The sequence below is a fragment of the Arachis ipaensis genome, chromosome B05, assembly GCF_000816755.2.
Source record: "Arachis ipaensis cultivar K30076 chromosome B05, Araip1.1, whole genome shotgun sequence".
NCBI lineage: Eukaryota > Viridiplantae > Streptophyta > Magnoliopsida > Fabales > Fabaceae > Arachis > Arachis ipaensis.
Window position 1 is genome coordinate 148,889,031 of NC_029789.2, and position 17,504 is coordinate 148,906,534.

Genomic DNA, 17,504 nt, shown 5'->3' on the forward strand with positions numbered 1-17,504 from the left:
TGCAAAGCTTACTCTGAAAGAAGAACCTCCCTTGTCTGAGGGAATAAAGTACACTTCAGCTATTTACACTGATTATTAAAATTGATCATGTATGATAAAATACTAATTCTTTGGTGTAACATCTCAGCTCTGAAGAATCTAATAGGGCAGAAGTCACTAATCCAACATCTATGTTAACCTCAGGTACAATATATGCCTTAAGGAAAGTCTATATAATTGTTTGCTAGGATTTTCTTATTTTATATGGATTACATTGGTTCAGTATGTGGCAAAACTTACTCAAGTACGATTAAGAAGGCTTCCAATGTGAGCCAGAATGCAGATGGAGTTAAGATGGAAGGTATGTATTCTGATGTGTAATTCTAGGACCAATATGATGTTACGTTATCTTTCAATGATCTGATTGTTGTGTGTTAAATTTTTGTCCATCAACTTTTTGGGTTACTATGACTGCTGAAGGTTTGATACATGATACATGATAAGGCACAATGGCGTCATTTGTTTCATGTAGTTGACCCCACCTAGTGGGATAAGGCATTGTTGTTGTTGTATGACTGCCGAAGGTATTCAAACTAAGGGGTAATTTATTTTTAAAACACGTGCAGATCAGATTCCTCAAGATTCACTCTCATACAACCTTAAGCTATTAGGTGAACATGCTCATGGGTAATTATGTTAATATCTCGCTTCATATAAACCATTGGGTTTAAAGAGCGGATGGTGGAACATGCATGAGCTAAGCTGTTGGAGATGAGGATTCAACTATTGGCCCCTCTGTTCTGGAAGCTGTTGCGAATCATGCCATGCTAAGCAGCAACTCTCTTGAATGCTTAAGCTTTTAGGCCCACATTCATGGTTTTTATACTTTTGACACTCTTGCACCTCATTTCTTCTATCCTGCTATGACTAGATGCTTCGAATAGTCCAAACTTTCTTTCCTTCCCCATTTCTTTCCTGGCATAGTTTCCATAGCTGTGAATGCTATCCATAGCTTCATTGCCCAAAACCTAAGATTTAGGTTTCTCATTTGATAGACAAGCTGTTGCCTTAATAATGTCAGATAATCTTATGGGTAAAGGATCTGTTAGAGTATTTGGTGAAATAATGCTGGTACACATATCTATTTTGATAATAGCAATTATTACTAACATAAGTGTACTTGGCATGTGTGATAGATAAAAGCTATAAAAAGCACACCTTGTGCACAAGTATCCCTCGCGGGGGACGGGCTGCACCCAAAGGGTGTAATAAGATAAAACGATATATAATATAAAAACTATTAAAACTAAAATTTTAGTATTAAAGCAGTTTAGCTTTGATTAATATGGATTCTCAAGTTCTTTCTTCTGTTGCCAAAGGATTAATATGAATTATTAGCTAAGGTGGATGCGACACTGATGTTAATTTTGTTTTGTAAAATTGTTAGGAAAGGGATTGACATGCTTGGTTCTATGGTTTATCTTTGCTGTCATTCTTGTATTCTGATTCACTTTTGATACAGGTGGTTATGTCTTTTTATACTTCCATGAGTTCAATCTCTGACTCTCTCTCTCTCTCTCTCGTAGAATATCAGTCAGATCGGAGCATTGGAGAGAAGAAACCGAAGTTATCTGGCAAAGTTGAGCCTTCTGTGACCGAGTTGAGTGGATACAGTTTTAAGAGAGAGGAATTCGAAGTTGAATATGACAATGATGCAGAGCAAGTATTAGCAGATATGGAATTTAAGGACATCGATACTGAGTCTGAACGTGAAATGAAACTGCATGTGCTCCGTATTTATTCAAGAAGGTATCTGTGCCATTCTTTGTGGTTAATTAGAAAACTAATTCTTCCCTTTGAAAGAGAACTAAATCGACCATTTAGAATCGTCTTTCTGGATGAAATTATGGTTGAAGAACTCTTGGAATGAATAGAATATTCATATTTTTAGAATTATAGGATTTTTAAGATGAGACATCCAGATTGCAAATTTTGTTCTTCATTATTCCTTAGGGATTATATGATTATTGAGTTGTAGTCACATCCTTTTTGTTTATGTTTGTTTTTAGCATGATTGCTTTGAAATATTTGCTTGCTTATTCTTAAGCTAGAACAACTGTCATTATTGAGAGTAAATTGTTTAATATGCATGAGATTTCTCATTAATTCCTTTCGAAAACACAATATTTGGATTTCCATGTAGTCGTGTACTTAATTTCTTTTCACCTGACACGAGGACTCCTTTCAAGTCTTACTAACACTGATAAAACAAAATTTATATGCTCCTTGGAGTTTTGCTTTCTTGAATTACATATTTCGGGGCTCCATTAGTTATCAAAGATGGAAATGGGGTATTGTTTCCCGCATTATAAATCCCTTCTACTGAGGTGGTGCAGTGCAGGATTTTAGCTTACCATACCACCTTGTTTATTTGGTATCAATTTTCTATAGTTTTTGGATCTCAATTTTGTTTTTCATATTCCTCCATTTCCGATTCTCAATTATGGGAAAATGCTGCACAGATTAGATGAGCGGAAGCGCAGAAAGAATTTTATACTTGAAAGAAATTTACTTTATCCTGATCCATTTGAGAAAAGTCTCTCTCCTGAGGAGGTTGAAATATGTCAGCGCTATAAGGTCTTCACACGGTTTCACTCGAAAGAAGAGCATATGGAGTTGCTCAAAAATATTATTGAAGAACACAGGCTTATCAAAAGAATACAGGATTTGCAGGTATAAAATTCTACTATATATTCTTGGTGGAGCCAACATACTTGTCATTTTCTATGATATTGAAAATGATGAGATTGGACATTTCTTGTGAAATCGAAGAAAACTGAATGGAGGAAATAAGAGAAAGGACTCATGTTATTTCATTTTATCTAGAAGGGGGTATATATACAAATATCTATCACCTACTATATAAATACTTAACTAATAACTACCAACTACATGCTGACCTGACTTTGGACATAGTCAAAGGTTCTAGGGAATACCTTTTGATGGATTCAAATTTATAGTCCTGTTTTCTCAAATGCTTGTATTTTTTGTGAATATATGTAGGAAGTTAAAGCAGTCGTGAACATGGTTTTCTCGGCTAGGGGGAGATTATTCAAATATGCAGTGGGGTTGGAGATTTTTACTGCATCGTTGAATTTTTGTTAGTTGTAGTTAGGTTTTTGATAGATTTCATGCTTCTTTACAGTCTATCTGAGGATAACTTAGATAAGGAAGAGTATAAAGTAATAATAAGATGAAGGAAAGGTGGGTGGCTATTGGCTACACTTCACAATTGTGCTTCATGAGTTAATGTTATCCTGTGGTGAACAATTCTCTTCCGAAATGGACACTGATATAATGCCATTTCCATTGAATTATAATTTAGGAAGCACATACTGCTGGCTATCAAACATCTACAGAGGCTTACAAATTTATCGAACAGAAGAAAAAAGAAGCGGAACGTGTTGTTAAAGAAAATAATCATATTGGTGTTGGTGCTAAGATATTACCAAGACCGAATTATCTCAAAGGAGAACTTGATAGCAACTCACTGGGTCTTCATAAGGATATTACAGCTCCACTTTCTGGGGTGAAGTATCCAGCTGTGGCCATACAGGATATATCAAGATCTCTAGAAGAATGGGATATTAGTGGATTTGCCGGGGCTGAACTGCTGTCTGAATCTGTGAGTTCCCTTGTTTTAGATCACTTTATTTATTTTTTTTACGTTTATGTTTGCCATTTTAACCTTACCTTTTCCTTTTAATGTCAATCTGATCCTGTAGAATGCATGACCTGTTTTTTCATGGGGGCATTTAAGTTTGGGGGTGGATGGTTGGGGCTGGGAGTTTTGTTCCATGGGCTGCCTTTATGATATGTTTGCTCCGTTTCAAAATACTTAAAAAAAAGAAAAATCTAGTAAAGATTCAATTTTTTCTAAGATTGTAAATAAGATTTTAGTCTAACTTTCCAAAATGTTCAATATAGTCTCAAGACTACATTTTTGTGATTCAAGTTAGTCCTTCTGTAATCTTGGAGACTAAATTGAATCATGCTTACAATCTTACGGATAAAATTGAAGCTTACTCATCCAGAAAGATATAGCATACTTTTTTAAAATAAATAAAAACAAACAAAATTAGCTATAAATAAGTAAACAATTGTATTTAATGATCATTGAATCCTCACAATCATATTAAAGATGTTATTAGAGAAGTTAACTAATGTTATCTTGGTAATAGAAATGGACAGTTATTTTAGAACTTCAATTTCTTCAAAACTTGATAGATATATTAAAACGATGGGAGACGTCTATTTGAATTCGAGAGTGTTTGATATGATTTGTTTGTTTGTTCAACAATGTTGATTTTCAGGAGATAAATCTTTGTAATGAGATCAGAATACTACCATCACACTATTTCAAAATGCAGCATGTCTTATCATCAGAAATTTCAAAGGGCAACATATCGAAGAAATGTGATGCGCATAGGTTGTTCAAGGTCGAGCCAAGCAAGGTTGATAGAGTTTATGATATGCTTATAAAAAAGGGGATTGCTCCTTCAAATTGAAACTTAAATAGTCATATTTGCACATATATGTAATAGTTTAGTATGTTCAAGCACTACATGTTCAGTGTAAATAAAGCACGGGTTAAGTTATTTCCACGTTTTCTATTTGTATAAGCTCTTATCATTCTAGTCCTTCTCTATTTGTTTCCACTAGAGGGTTCCTGTGTGTTGAACCGACTGTGGTGGAGGTTATGTCATGTACAATGTGTTGTATATAACCATGGTGATTGCTCCGGTGAAGATGAGGTGCCTTGCTAGAATCCCCGTAAAATGCCAGCGCATGTGCAAACATAGCAGAATTGTAGGTGGAAATGGTTTTTGCCAGATCAAGTTCTCTAAAGTGAGAACCTTAGGATCTAATCATCTATGAATAAAAGTATTAAGATTTATGAGAATCATGCGGAAGCCTTGGTCAAAGGAATTGTAGAGCTTATGAGGAGAGATTGGAGGTTAGCATAATAGCTAGAATATCGATTTAATTCTTAAAATTTTTTGATATTACGATTTTAAATAAGTCAATCAATTTTACGAAATTTTTACTAATTTTAACGATTTTAAAATTTAAATCTTATTAAAATTTTACGTTTTATGTATTTAATTTACTTTTTCAATTTTACGTAAAATTTCGATTTTTCCTACTAGTATTTCAGCACACATACAGAGAAGGAAATCGTGGAGCAGATTGGATGGCCGAAGAAAGTTTAAAAATTCCAAAGGGTTGTTTCCACTTTGTGGACAGCCCACCATGCAATCTTAGGATGATTATTGTGAAGACTGTAGAGGGGTTTCCCCGTCTTCTTTTGGGCTTCTAAGCCCCGTTAAAAGACCGAAAAAAAAAAGTAATAAGATTTATATTTACATAAACCAAAAAAAAAAAAGATTTATATTTACAAATTTAAACGGCAGTTACACCATTATTTTCATTTTATCAAATTTTTATCGAGTAAAATTTACTTTTTGTTTTTAACGTTTTCAAAATTTTTAAAAATATTTTTAATATTGTTAATTTGTTGATAGTCAACAATCAATCAAACTTTTTTTGTTTCTAATTCTATCAGTAACTCTTATCATCATCATCTTCACTCTTTAGTTTTTACTCTTCATTGTTACCATCACCATCACCTTCATATTTAAAATGATTTCATTTGTACGTATCAAAGGTGCCCAAAATAATTTTGCTCATTGATGGTAGACTTTGTATTAATCCTCCCTTCATACGGTACATTTTGTTTTCATGTCTCTTTTAATGTGAGTGCTTTTTAAATAATATTTATTAATTATTTTTATCGTATTTTTAAATTATTTAAAAATTATTTTATTGATAATATATTTAAAAAAAAAACTGAATTTTTGGATTCTAAATTAATAATTAACACACCTAAATAATTTTAAAAGAGTTGTAAAAAGTTAGTGAATAATGCACAAAAATTGGTACAGTGCCACGTCGCAAAACTTAGGCAACACGCTGCTGCTTCAAACAGTTGGGACACGACGGCTGTACAAGCCTACACTCCACACTCACTCGTATCTCGCCTTTTCCTCTCCCTCTCCTTCTCCACCCGCAATGCCGCCGGAGAACAAACTAGCGTTGGTGCCTCAGCCGAGCTACACCACCGAGTTCAGATCGTTCAACGACGATGCTTGGTACTCGGTGGCCATCTCTTTGGAATCCCAAATGCAGCTCAGAATAAAATACTCCAATTTTTCCGATGATCACGAATGTCATCAGCTCCGTCAAGGCGTCAGGGTTTGTGCCTGCCACCGCTTCAGCAACGACGACGTTCGCTTCTACGACGCTGAGGTTGATTCGGTTAGTTTCCTGGGTTCTTCTCTGCATCACATTGTGTTCGAAATTCAAATGAAGTAAAAACAGAGAGAGTTTCTTTGTTAATGCGTTCAAACATGTGCACCGAGAAGAAATGTAGAGGAACTCAGGGAAGTAAAAATTGGGGGAAATGTGCATTGTTCTTGTGAATCATATGTATTGCTTAAAGCCATAATTTTACATTCTTGATTGAATTACTTCTTCTGTTTATAATGCTTTCATAGGTGCAACAAAATGAGCATTCTTTTGAAGCCGGAGAGGAATTGTGCTCTTGCAGATTTGTGCTATCGTGGTTGCATGGGCCAAATGAAGGAAAATTAACCCATACAACCATTGATAGTATTTGTTTGGTTCAGCCTGTGGTAGAGCTGGATCCTGTACTTACTTCATTTCTAGTGGCTAGGGAGACAGCAGAATGTCTTCTGGCTCGTCCGATCTCCATGGCAAAGGAAGTTTTTGGACGTGAAATTGTTGTATCCTGCAACGAACGCCCAACTACTGTTCCTAGGCTGGGTTATTTTGAACGAAATAAGAAGGTATGACCATGCTAGAGTAAATTATAATAGCAGTTCAAATTCCAGTTCTTAGATGCCTTTTCAGAGTGTGTGTGACATTGTGCATTCCCCTCCTCAGGAAAAACGACGCGCCAAGCGGTCTGTTGTGAAATCTGACTCATCTGAAGGTAACGTTTATGTGCAATAGAGTAGATAAACAATGTGCCACTCATGTCATTCGCTCATTTTTGTTTAATGTATGTGGTTGTCTTAACTTCAACTTCTCTGATAATGTTAATTGATAAAATTAAACACCTGGGGTGTTCTGGATCACTTTATTTGATTAAGTCTGAAATAGTCAGTAAAAAAATGAATTGAATAGGAATTGGTTAGATTGACACTCGAGATGGATAACTAAAATTTTTTCTTAAAGATGCTGTTATGTTGGCAGATAGTAAGATGAAACTCCATTTTGTGATATTTGGTTTCGATACATTTTTTTAATGTTATTATAAAGTTGTATAGTTGTATATTAATCACTTAAGACTAGCAAATAGATAACTAAACTGTTTTGATGTCCAAAATGTGATAGTTTTGTTCTGCTAGCCCAGATATAGCCAAGGTGAAATGAAGCATAAGCGATATAGTTATTCCAAATAGATATATATTTCCTGGTTTGCTAGTTTGGTGAAAGACGGCTTGAGATTGATAATGTTCACATTCATTTTAATCTTTAAAATTTGATATATTTTGACACAGCAATTTCCTGTGGTACAGATTCTAAGTTAGGATTTGATGTGTGTGAACATGGATTCATGGAATGTTTTGTTTCTATATGCGTGCGGATATTTGTCCACCATGTTGGGCTATAGTTAGCATTGTTGACTCAATAAGGAAATAGGATTTGGTACGGCTTCTTTAGATCCAGTGGAAAAGGGGTAATAATGCATGTGGGGGCAGAGCTAGGTTGAATTTTAGGAAGGGGCCAAAAATTATTTCGCAATAAAAAGAGATTAAAATAAAAAACTTAGGGGGCTAACTTGAAAATTACATATTATCTATAAAAAGATATTGAAGATTATTATGTGGCAGGAAAATTTGGATCTTATGTTACTATGTGGATGTAAAGAATGAGGTGTAATCTTGTACAAAAGGATGGCTATGATAACTTTTTTGAAAGTACCACTAGATCATTTTGATAATAATCAAGTAAAATTCTAGCTAGCGTAGGCGGTTATTTCAATTATAAGGAGTTTAAGAATTTAGTAAAGGTTGAATTGGAGTTTTTCAAGTATGTACTTGCATTTTTTATAACCATTTTTTAAAGTTTCTTTGGCCGCGTTTGGTTCTGAGAATAGGACAAGACAAGACATTGAGAATAAGACATAAAGAACAGAAGCACAAAAATTAGTGTTACTGTATTTTGTTTTGTGATAAACTAGAACAAATTATAAAGTCTAATTATTTTCATTCAAAAAATTTGGAAAGAAAAATATAATAATAAAAAACTAACAAGAATAATTAAAGAAGTTGTGTCTCTTGTTATTGTCTCCGTGTCCTTCCTCTCAGGATGGATACAAAATACACTAATTTAGTGTCTCTTGACACAATGTCTCTATCTATGTCTCATTTGCCAAACACGATTTTGTGTCTCCGTGTCCCTGTTTCAGTGTCCCGTGCCTATAAACAAACGCAGTCTTTGTGTGTCAAACAGCAGATCTTGACCTTCTTCTACCACATATTGCATTATATTGGCCTTACACTCCCTACATCAATGTTACTTTACTCTGAATTTTTACTTCTAATCTTAAAAGCTAAATCGGATTTTGAGTTGTTGGTGTTGATTGATACATATATGGAATGCTTCTTAAATGTTTATAAATTCTAGTTTTACTATAGTAACAATTGCATGAAGAGCTGAGCTCGTTGGTGTTCCTTATATTACACATATTCTTATTAACAAGGATACTCCAAATTGACTATGCTTCTTGATGAATGAGCTGATTCACTTTTCTATATTATAGAAGGAAAAATTCAATGGATTCACGATTTATACAAAAGGATTTAAGATTTTTACTTCTGATTCACGTTTCTATATTATACGTTGGATTCGAGGGTTATTATGTGTATATCTGGCACTTGGAAGAATTGAAAGACTAAATGACATTGTTCTACCTGATGGGTTCACTTGGCACATTTAGGAAACTAAATCATAAGATGTGCTTTATTTCTTTTAAGGAATTCCTTGATTATCACAAATGTATCATAATGTTTGAGATGCTCTAGAAGATAAATGTGCAGTGTGCACTAAGCTTTCAAAATCATGTTTTGGAAAACAACTGTTATGTGTACACAAAAAATTAGTTGCCAAATCAGTCATTCGTATATCGTACATGTTAGAATACAAAATACACATTTAAAATAAGTAAAACAACACATGTATTTATATACAAATACATAGTAGGTTGATTTTTAATGTGCCCATAATATTTTTGTTTGGGAGATGCATGAAATTGGCATAAGTATGAAATTTTTTATTTATTTTTAAATTTTGATCTTTCTTTCATTCTATATATTTTTTCCTTTTTTTTATATTATCTTGTTCTATGTTATTAATCTTCCAGCATTTCCTTGGTTTTCGCTTTCCCTTTTTCATATTGGCTTACAGTCAGACGCCGACGCCAACGAATGGGAGAGAGCGATCTAGAAGGGTTGAAAAACCAGTGTGCAATATTGATTGGCAATGTTGAGAAGGAGTTAGGTCCATTAGCTGTTGCCAACTTCCTGCATGCACACATTGAAATGTCGCCTCGGGTTTTCATTTTTCCGAGTTGTTCATCAGAAATATATACCAAGGCTGCCATTGTTCTAGATACTGAAAAAGATTTTCAGAAGCTATGTGAATTTTTGGATAATCACAACCACATCATAACATCTTCAACTGGCAGGTAACTTTATTATTGTTATTATTATTATTATTATGTTCAGAAAAGGAAATTTACTTTAATTCAAACACAATATTTAGTCTTTTTACATTTGATAATATCAAATATTATTTGTGTATTATTAGCCAATTGAATTATTAGCTTGGTGACACTACAAAAGAGAGGAACTTGTGTTCAAATATCTATAGGTGAGGTTGACCGCATAGATCAAACAACGCAATTGCATCTTATTATGTATCATATTTGTAGTAAGTTCATTTATGCTCAAGTTTCTCTTGATCACCTTGTTCAGAATCATTTTGGGTTTTCTTTTTCCCCTGACCATTGGTCTATCATCCATCTAATCAATCTTTTTGAGTACTCCACTGGTCTTTCTCCATATATTCAAATCTCTTAAGATGGGATTCCAGCATTTTTTCCACAATAGACGCCATTGCGACTCTCTCTTGTCCCCGTTTCTTATTTTGTCCAATAGCGTACAATCACTCATCCATCTAAACATTTTCATCTTAGTCACATTAAGCTTATGTTAGTCTTAAGGGTACCTTTTATTGCTTATGTCTTGAATTTCACTATTTGCCATGTCTTGACTGTCATTTTCCAGGCCGTGGGTGATTATGGAAAAGTTAGTGGGGCTGAAAAAAATTAAAGCGTCACTAGGAACATTGTTGCCTGAATCTAAGGTAGGCGAATTTCTTATCCGTTTTCTGGCAGTAGCCAACAGTGAGAATAATTTTAAGGCTTGTAGTGACATGAGAATTGTTCAAGACTAAATAATTGTTTCATGTAAAATTAATGCACGAAGAAATTGTTATAATTTATTGGGTAAAGTACTATATTGGTCTCCAACGTTTAGGTCAGATCCTGTTTTGGTTTTTAACGTTTTAATCATTCTATTTTAGTCTAAAAAAAAATTAAAATGGCCTCCATATAGTCCTGCAGTTAACCCTTGCTTCAATAGGTAATGTACATACCTTCAAACGTCGTTCTTCAAAAACCAAAGGCTTTCGCACTGCCTGCCTGAGTGGAATCCACCTACAAACGAGCAGCAGTGTGATCTTGTTCCCTTATATTGTGTTTTGTGTCTCAACACAGGAATGGTTAGATGCACTCTAAATACAAACGTGTAAACGACCACTTATACTGGGACTCGCCGTTAACTATTGAAGCAAGGGTTAATATGATAGGACAATATTGATGCCATTTTAAATTTTTTGGGATTAAAATAAGACGATTAAAACGTTAGGGAATAAAATAGGATCTGACCCAAACGTTGGGGACCAATATAATATAAGTAGATACAATTTATTTTGTTATTCAGTAGATACAATTTCTTTTTACAATATTATCCGGTGAAATTCATCGTTTTGAGATAACTTTTAAATTTGTAAATGTGAATGATAGTTACATCTGTTGATATGATAATATATAAGTGGATATGTATACAATTTTTTATTTGAAGTAATATTTGAGAAAGGTAGTTATTTTTGTTAATATAACAATAGTTACATCTGTTGGTTTCACAGAATCAAAATGGCAGAATGGGCAACCATCTGAAGGTTGTTCCATCAGGGACTCAAGAATTCAAGACTGCCAGTGACCACAGAGATTTGTTTTTGGAATTTACTAATCACCTAAAGCAACTATATAAGAAGCTAGCATCAGAGGAGAGATCGATCTATGGTAGTTTGTGATAATTGTTCATATTTTTATCACCAGTTTTGTATATAATTTTTTGTTGACAGTTGTAGAAATAACTATGTCTATTAGATTGTTGACATTTGACACTTCGGATTTTTTTAGTATAGTTAAGCTTGCATGAAATTCTTGAGTAGTTGCAAAATTCTCGAGTAGTTACATAAAAATCTTTTGTATACTATTATTGCAATTACACACAAAAAAATTGTACTTTTTTTTTTGTTAAATGGATTAGACAACTTCCAATTCTAGCCATTACAAACTTATCCATACTAAATTCATACACACAATACTTAAGGCTTTCATTGACTTGGCCTGGTCAATTTCAAATTTGGGTGCACTTGTTGCACATGATGACTACTAAACAAATCAAATTACATTTGAAACACCATTGCCAATAAACCTTAGTAAGGGAGACTTGGAAAGTTCAACAAATAACAATATTGTAGTTATTATTTGTAATGACTAGAAAAAAAAAAGAGTAAATAGCTAATATCATCCTGTCCATTTCCACAAAGCATAATGTGACTTTTAACAAAGAAAAGGAAAAATACAACCCTTAACGATATTGTTTTGACACAATGCAAATCCTCCGTTAGAAACTCCACTAAATGCAAACTGTAACCCAAAACTCCACTAAATGCAAACTGTAACCCAAGTAATTAATTTAGCGTTACTTGTAATCTGTGGGGGCTTTTAAAACCCAACAAATTCTATGCAGCAAAATGACCAACCATCACTGTTACCACCACCTTTCTCGTCATCATCATCATAACTTCTACTTCTACTTTTATTATGCCACCATACTTCATCACCATCATTATCTCCTCTACACCAACACCAATACTAACATCATCAACATTAACATTACCAATTCATTTCTCGTCTGATGTTATTTCTTTTTTCTTTTTGAATAAACTTCATATTGCACTTACATTTTTTTTGGTATATTTATTTTCGACAATGGTCTTTCTCCACTAGGCCACCACCAATAAAATAATTTTTTCAAAAATATATTAATTTTAATAGTTTATTTGACGGTTTTTTATGTTTTAGGGTTTAGGGTTTAGGGTTTTTGCTAAGAGTTATATTGTCTTTCACATGGATGAAAATCTATGATGCACGGACACTGACACGGACATGGGACACGACACACACGACACGGGACACGTCGACAGGCGAAATTTAAAATCTTACATGACATGGGGACACGCATACATATAAAATATAAAGTATTTTTTAGATAAATCGTAATGATATTTTGATATTTTAGTGATATTAAAATATAAATTAAATTTTTTTAATTATTTTTAATGTCTTATTTTAATTAAGTATTTAAAATATTTTTTGTTTTAATAAATAATAATATATACTATATCTAAATATATGTTAAGAATAAGACTGGACACGCTGACACGTGATGGTATTTAGGTGTGTCTAGGCATGTCCGGCAAAGAATTTTTATTTTTTATTAAAACACAGTTGGACACATTAGACACGCGTGTCGGTGAGTGTCGTATCCAAAATGTGTCCGACACGCGAACACGACAACTCAGCAAAGTGTCCGTACTTCATAAATAAAAATGGATCGGATTGGTGTTCACACTTTAAAAAAGGAGTTGCATGGGGCACATGCCCCACTTAATCCTTTATTTTCCATCCCTTATCCGTTTCCCTTTCTCTACCTCATTCTTTCCCTTCTTTTCGTCATTTTATTTCTTTGCAATCCAACTGGCAACTACACACACCCACTAACACATACAACAACAAATCCTTCTCCCTCATCCTACTTCTTTCTCCTTTTCCTTCTCTCCTTTATCACTCAATAACCAAAAGAAAAAGTTCTATCTCATATATATATTTTTTTTTCATTTCTCACAACTCCGTTAGAAGAAATCAAGTTATTAGAGAGTGAGGAGAACAATTCTATTTTTGATGTCCAATGATAATTAAGGTTTTAAGGTAACTTATTGACTCAACAATTACTTATATTCTAAGTTTTATCATTCCTATAATTATGAGTAACAACAAATTCGCATTAAGGTTTATAAAGTTAGGAAATGTGGGACTCTTTTTCAATTGAGCTAAATTATGTTAAATTTTTAATATTGTTAGCTCACAAATACTATTATCGTCTTATTTTTAGAGTTATAGAGTTAATGTTCAGCAATTGGTTGTTGGTGTCTTTGAATGCTTGGTGAATATTATGTTTATGATTATTTTTATATACATCATCATTAATGCCTAATTATATTCATGATTTTAGCATTTGAAAAAATATTAATTTATTGTAATATTTGAATTATTATCGAGAATAGAGGTTTATTTTTGTGAAGCTCTTAATTTAGTAAATGCACATGAGACAACATATATATGATCTATAAAGCTTATATACCTCCAAGTATGGTATGTATATATAGTTGGTTCATGATGAAACTTAGGGATATGTTGCAAGTATTAAAAAGTTTTTTATATATTATGTAGTTTGAATTGGTTTGGGAGATTCTAACTAAAAAGAATGTAATTAATTGTGGCATAATATTAACTTAAATGTATCTGTTTTTACACTTCATCTAATAAAGACGTTGCTAACCTAACGTATAGATCACACGTTGAATTTGTTATCCCGTATAAACACACAAGATAAGATGGTTATTTTAGAGGTGGAGTCACTCAAGTGTGTATTATTGGAATTTAATTCTTGGATCGCGAACTCCCATTTCAATTATGTTGACTTATTTTTATTATAATTCTCTCTATCAATTGGATAATAATGTGTATATTATGATGTTTTTTTTTTGTGTGTAATAATTTTCCCTATCAATCATTGACTCATATTAATATTAGTAGGATGATAAATATTTTGTACTCAAAATTCAAAATTAAAAGTTTTATACAACCAATAAAATAATAAATGGTAAGATTTAAAGTATATCAAGCAAAATTGTTTATTTATGTTTTTTTTACTAAAGGTATTTTTGTGAATATTCAATTTTCCAAAACATATAATCATAATTGTGTGTTTATTGCAATAATCATGGATTTATTCAAATCATTTGTTTCCGGGCAAAGTGGTTATCATGAAATTAGAAGAAAAATTTACTATCTTTAGCAAATTGAAAGTTATTGAATAAATTCTTAGGCTGCATTCGCGGTATGGGGTGTTGAGACTGAAATTGGGATATTAGAATTCAGTATTGTATTTAGTATGTAGGACTGAAAATGGGTAAAATAGAATTTGGACACCACAACACATATGCCGAATAGCGGGGTTATTTTTGAAAATTGCGCCCAAATTCCAGTGGTTAGTCAACAGACGTGGTTTGGGGCGCGGGGATTAGTTTTTGTGGCAACTTTCAGCAACCGCTGCAAATCAGGTTGTTAATTTTGCGGCGGTCTATCACCGTCGCTATATTAGTTAGTGGATTTCAAAAATAATTTGCTGCGGTTACAAAACCGTCGTTATTTTATTTGGGTTTTTTTAAAAAATTGTAATGATTTTGAACTGCAGCAATATCATACATGAGCTCAAAAAAAAAAAAGGTGACTACCTACAATAGTTTATAAAGTAAATAGCCATTTTGGCATCCGAAAAATTCAACTTTTGACAAAATGAACTTCCACATTTTTTTTTGACAAAATGACCTTCGAAAAATATATTCTGTTTGACGAAGTGACCCAAACGTTTAGTCAATGATTTTGTCATCTAGTCAACAGTTAAATTTTTCATGAAAATACTAATTTGTCATTGTCTTCTCTTGTAAAATTACTAATTTACCCCTCTCATAACCACTTCTTCCATCACCCCCTACCCAATCACACTCCACAAACCCTGAATGACTCTCTCATTCACCATTCACAGTGCCTCCATTCTCCATTCTCATCACCTATCACTCATCAGTTTTCTCTTCTCCCACACACTCTAGTCTCACACATCATGCACCATTCATAGCGTCTCACACTCTTGCTCTGCCTTCCACGATTAACCACTTCTGGACGTTCACTGTATGCAATTCCATGCGCCTAGGGCTTTGTTGTCCACGATTCCCTATGCCCGAAGCTTTGCCGTCCGCAATTCACGAAGCCTGGAGCTCCACCATCCATGATTTATCGCGCCTCAAGCTCTGCCATCTCTCACCTCCCCGAGCGTCACTGCCTTCGTTTGGCCAGTATCATGGCTGACCCACCATCCGCTCCTCCGAGTTATATGGTGTTTTCATCCTCTTCTCTAACCCTCTTCTTCGTGGTATACCATTTTCTACTTCTATGTTCTCTTTTTTTTTTTGTTCTTGTATTTTATGATGCTGGTGATCCTAGTGAGGGTAGTGGAATGGAGTGGTAGAAAGAGAGATGGAATAGGGTAAAAAGAAGAGGTAGAGTGGGAGTGACAGCGACAATGATGATGCAGTAGGTGAGATTGGGTGGTGGATACGGGTGGTGACAGAATAATGAGATGGAGAAAAAGAATGGGGTCGGATGGGTGTGATGGTAGTGATGATGATGACAAAGATAGATTAGTAATTTCATTGAAATTTAACTTTTGACTGGATGAATAAACTATTGACCAAACGTTTGAGGTACTTTGTCAAACGAAATATATTTTTCGGGGGTCATTTTGTCAAAAACAAATGTTGAGATCCGTTTTGTCAAAACCTGAGTCTTTCGGGTGCCAAAATTGTTATTTACTCATAATTTATACTATTTTTCTTTACTATAACATGTTTTCTTTACATCATATTTTATTAAACTTGAGATATTAACATAAAAGAACACTAAAAAGGTAGTAGTAACGTATGGTAGCACAATAAGTTGGGGAGGTAAAAGTTATAACGGTGAAGATGAAAGGGGTGTTACCGTGGTGGTAGTAATGGTGATAATTGGTCTGTTAAAATTTGGCAGACTTTTAAACAAATGCTTCGCATTGTCTCAAAATAATAATATTATGAATGTATTATTTGTAGTTTTTTTGGTTAAAAAGAATCATGTTCAAGGAAAGAAAAGAAGAAAACGGTTTAATAACTAAATCGTAAAATTACCATTTCAAACCGTATCGTTTTAAATAATCGGCATCTGAGAAATTGGTAGCAGAGAGTATCTCAGCTCCAAATCATGATTAGAATAATTTACTAAAGCTAAATCATTCAAGAAAAGGTAGTAGTAAAGTTTTCATAGATGAATTTTAACTCGAGGTTGAAATTCATCGTTATTGGTACGATTTTCAGCTTGTAATACGCTTTTACTTCTCTCTGTATATCCTTTTCTTTTCACTTATCTCATCTATATCCACCTTATTATATTGTGATGTGGTGATTTTCGGATATTTATCGAATTCTCATCACATAATTTTCAAAAATTAATTATGTGAAGACTCAGGATGTTACACAAATTCCTACCAATCCACTAGCAGCACACTCAAATGCACCAACTAAGATGATCCCTAGCCAATCGAAAGGGGTTCCAGTTACACAGGAGTCTCAAGCTTCACCAATTCCCACCAAGTTCATACTTTATTTGTAATCTATTTTTTGTTAGAAATTATATTGTTCTACAATGTGAATCTGATTAGCGAATTGACTTTGTCCATCGTGATTGTAAAAAGCAAGATCAAGGCCTCCAAAACTTCATGTTGTTAAAGAAAAAGCGAAAACTCCAGCCTCATCACAACCGGCTACAGCTGCAATAATTCCGATTTTGGCTGAAACAATCAAGGGAACCAGTTCACAACTGCAAAGGAACTAGCTAGCTTCATGACTTTTGTGGCAAGTCCGGAGTTCAAACGTCTGAGAAAGAAAGATAAAGATGTTTGAGATGTATTAGGTGTCAGTGACTAAATTGTGTGTTTTGTAAAGTGCTAAGAACCTTTTGGCATTATAGACATATTGCTAAGTATTTTGTACAAGTCTGTTATCTTTTAGTATAGTCCAAATTTAGGTGACTTATGCTTGATATTTTGAAGACTTGCTTAGTTTTTATAGACTTGGTATTATGAAGACTA

The 17,504-nt window shown here is 33.6% G+C and overlaps 2 protein-coding genes across 3 annotated transcripts in view; both read left to right on the forward strand.

Annotated features, from left to right (window-relative positions):
• The window catches only part of LOC107644973 (transcriptional adapter ADA2a), a gene marked incomplete in the record, with an annotated part of 11,870 nt that extends 7,087 nt beyond the window's left edge, over nucleotides 1-4,783 (forward strand). Inside the window, 7 exon segments of the mRNA XM_021103373.1 lie at nucleotides 1-48; nucleotides 128-183; nucleotides 263-340; nucleotides 1,566-1,788; nucleotides 2,502-2,712; nucleotides 3,365-3,664; nucleotides 4,353-4,783. Of these exon segments, the coding sequence (XP_020959032.1) occupies nucleotides 1-48; nucleotides 128-183; nucleotides 263-340; nucleotides 1,566-1,788; nucleotides 2,502-2,712; nucleotides 3,365-3,664; nucleotides 4,353-4,547 (1,111 nt within the window).
• LOC107644972 lies at nucleotides 6,027-11,702 on the forward strand. 2 transcript variants are annotated; one of them, XR_002347682.1, is made up of 7 exons: nucleotides 6,027-6,357; nucleotides 6,597-6,908; nucleotides 7,006-7,054; nucleotides 9,535-9,814; nucleotides 9,937-9,999; nucleotides 10,416-10,494; nucleotides 11,338-11,702. XR_002347682.1 is itself a non-coding variant. In XM_016348955.2 (6 exons), the coding sequence occupies exons 1-6, from the start codon at nucleotides 6,112-6,114 to the stop codon at nucleotides 11,503-11,505; spliced, it is 1,134 nt and encodes a 377-aa protein (XP_016204441.1). In that variant the 5' UTR covers nucleotides 6,029-6,111; the 3' UTR covers nucleotides 11,506-11,702. The 2 variants fall into 2 exon arrangements, 1 of the variants encoding a protein (XP_016204441.1); XM_016348955.2 differs by lacking the exon at nucleotides 9,937-9,999 and having other exon boundaries at nucleotides 6,029-6,357.

Coding starts and splice junctions, on each gene's coding strand:
- LOC107644972 (XM_016348955.2), top strand. CDS start 6,112: ATGCCGCCGGAGAACAAACTAGCGTTGGTGCCTCAGCCGAGCTACACC. Junction 7,055..9,534: donor GAAATCTGACTCATCTGAAG/GTAACGTTTATG, acceptor ATTGGCTTACAG/TCAGACGCCGACGCCAACGA. Junction 9,815..10,415: donor ATAACATCTTCAACTGGCAG/GTAACTTTATTA, acceptor GTCATTTTCCAG/GCCGTGGGTGATTATGGAAA.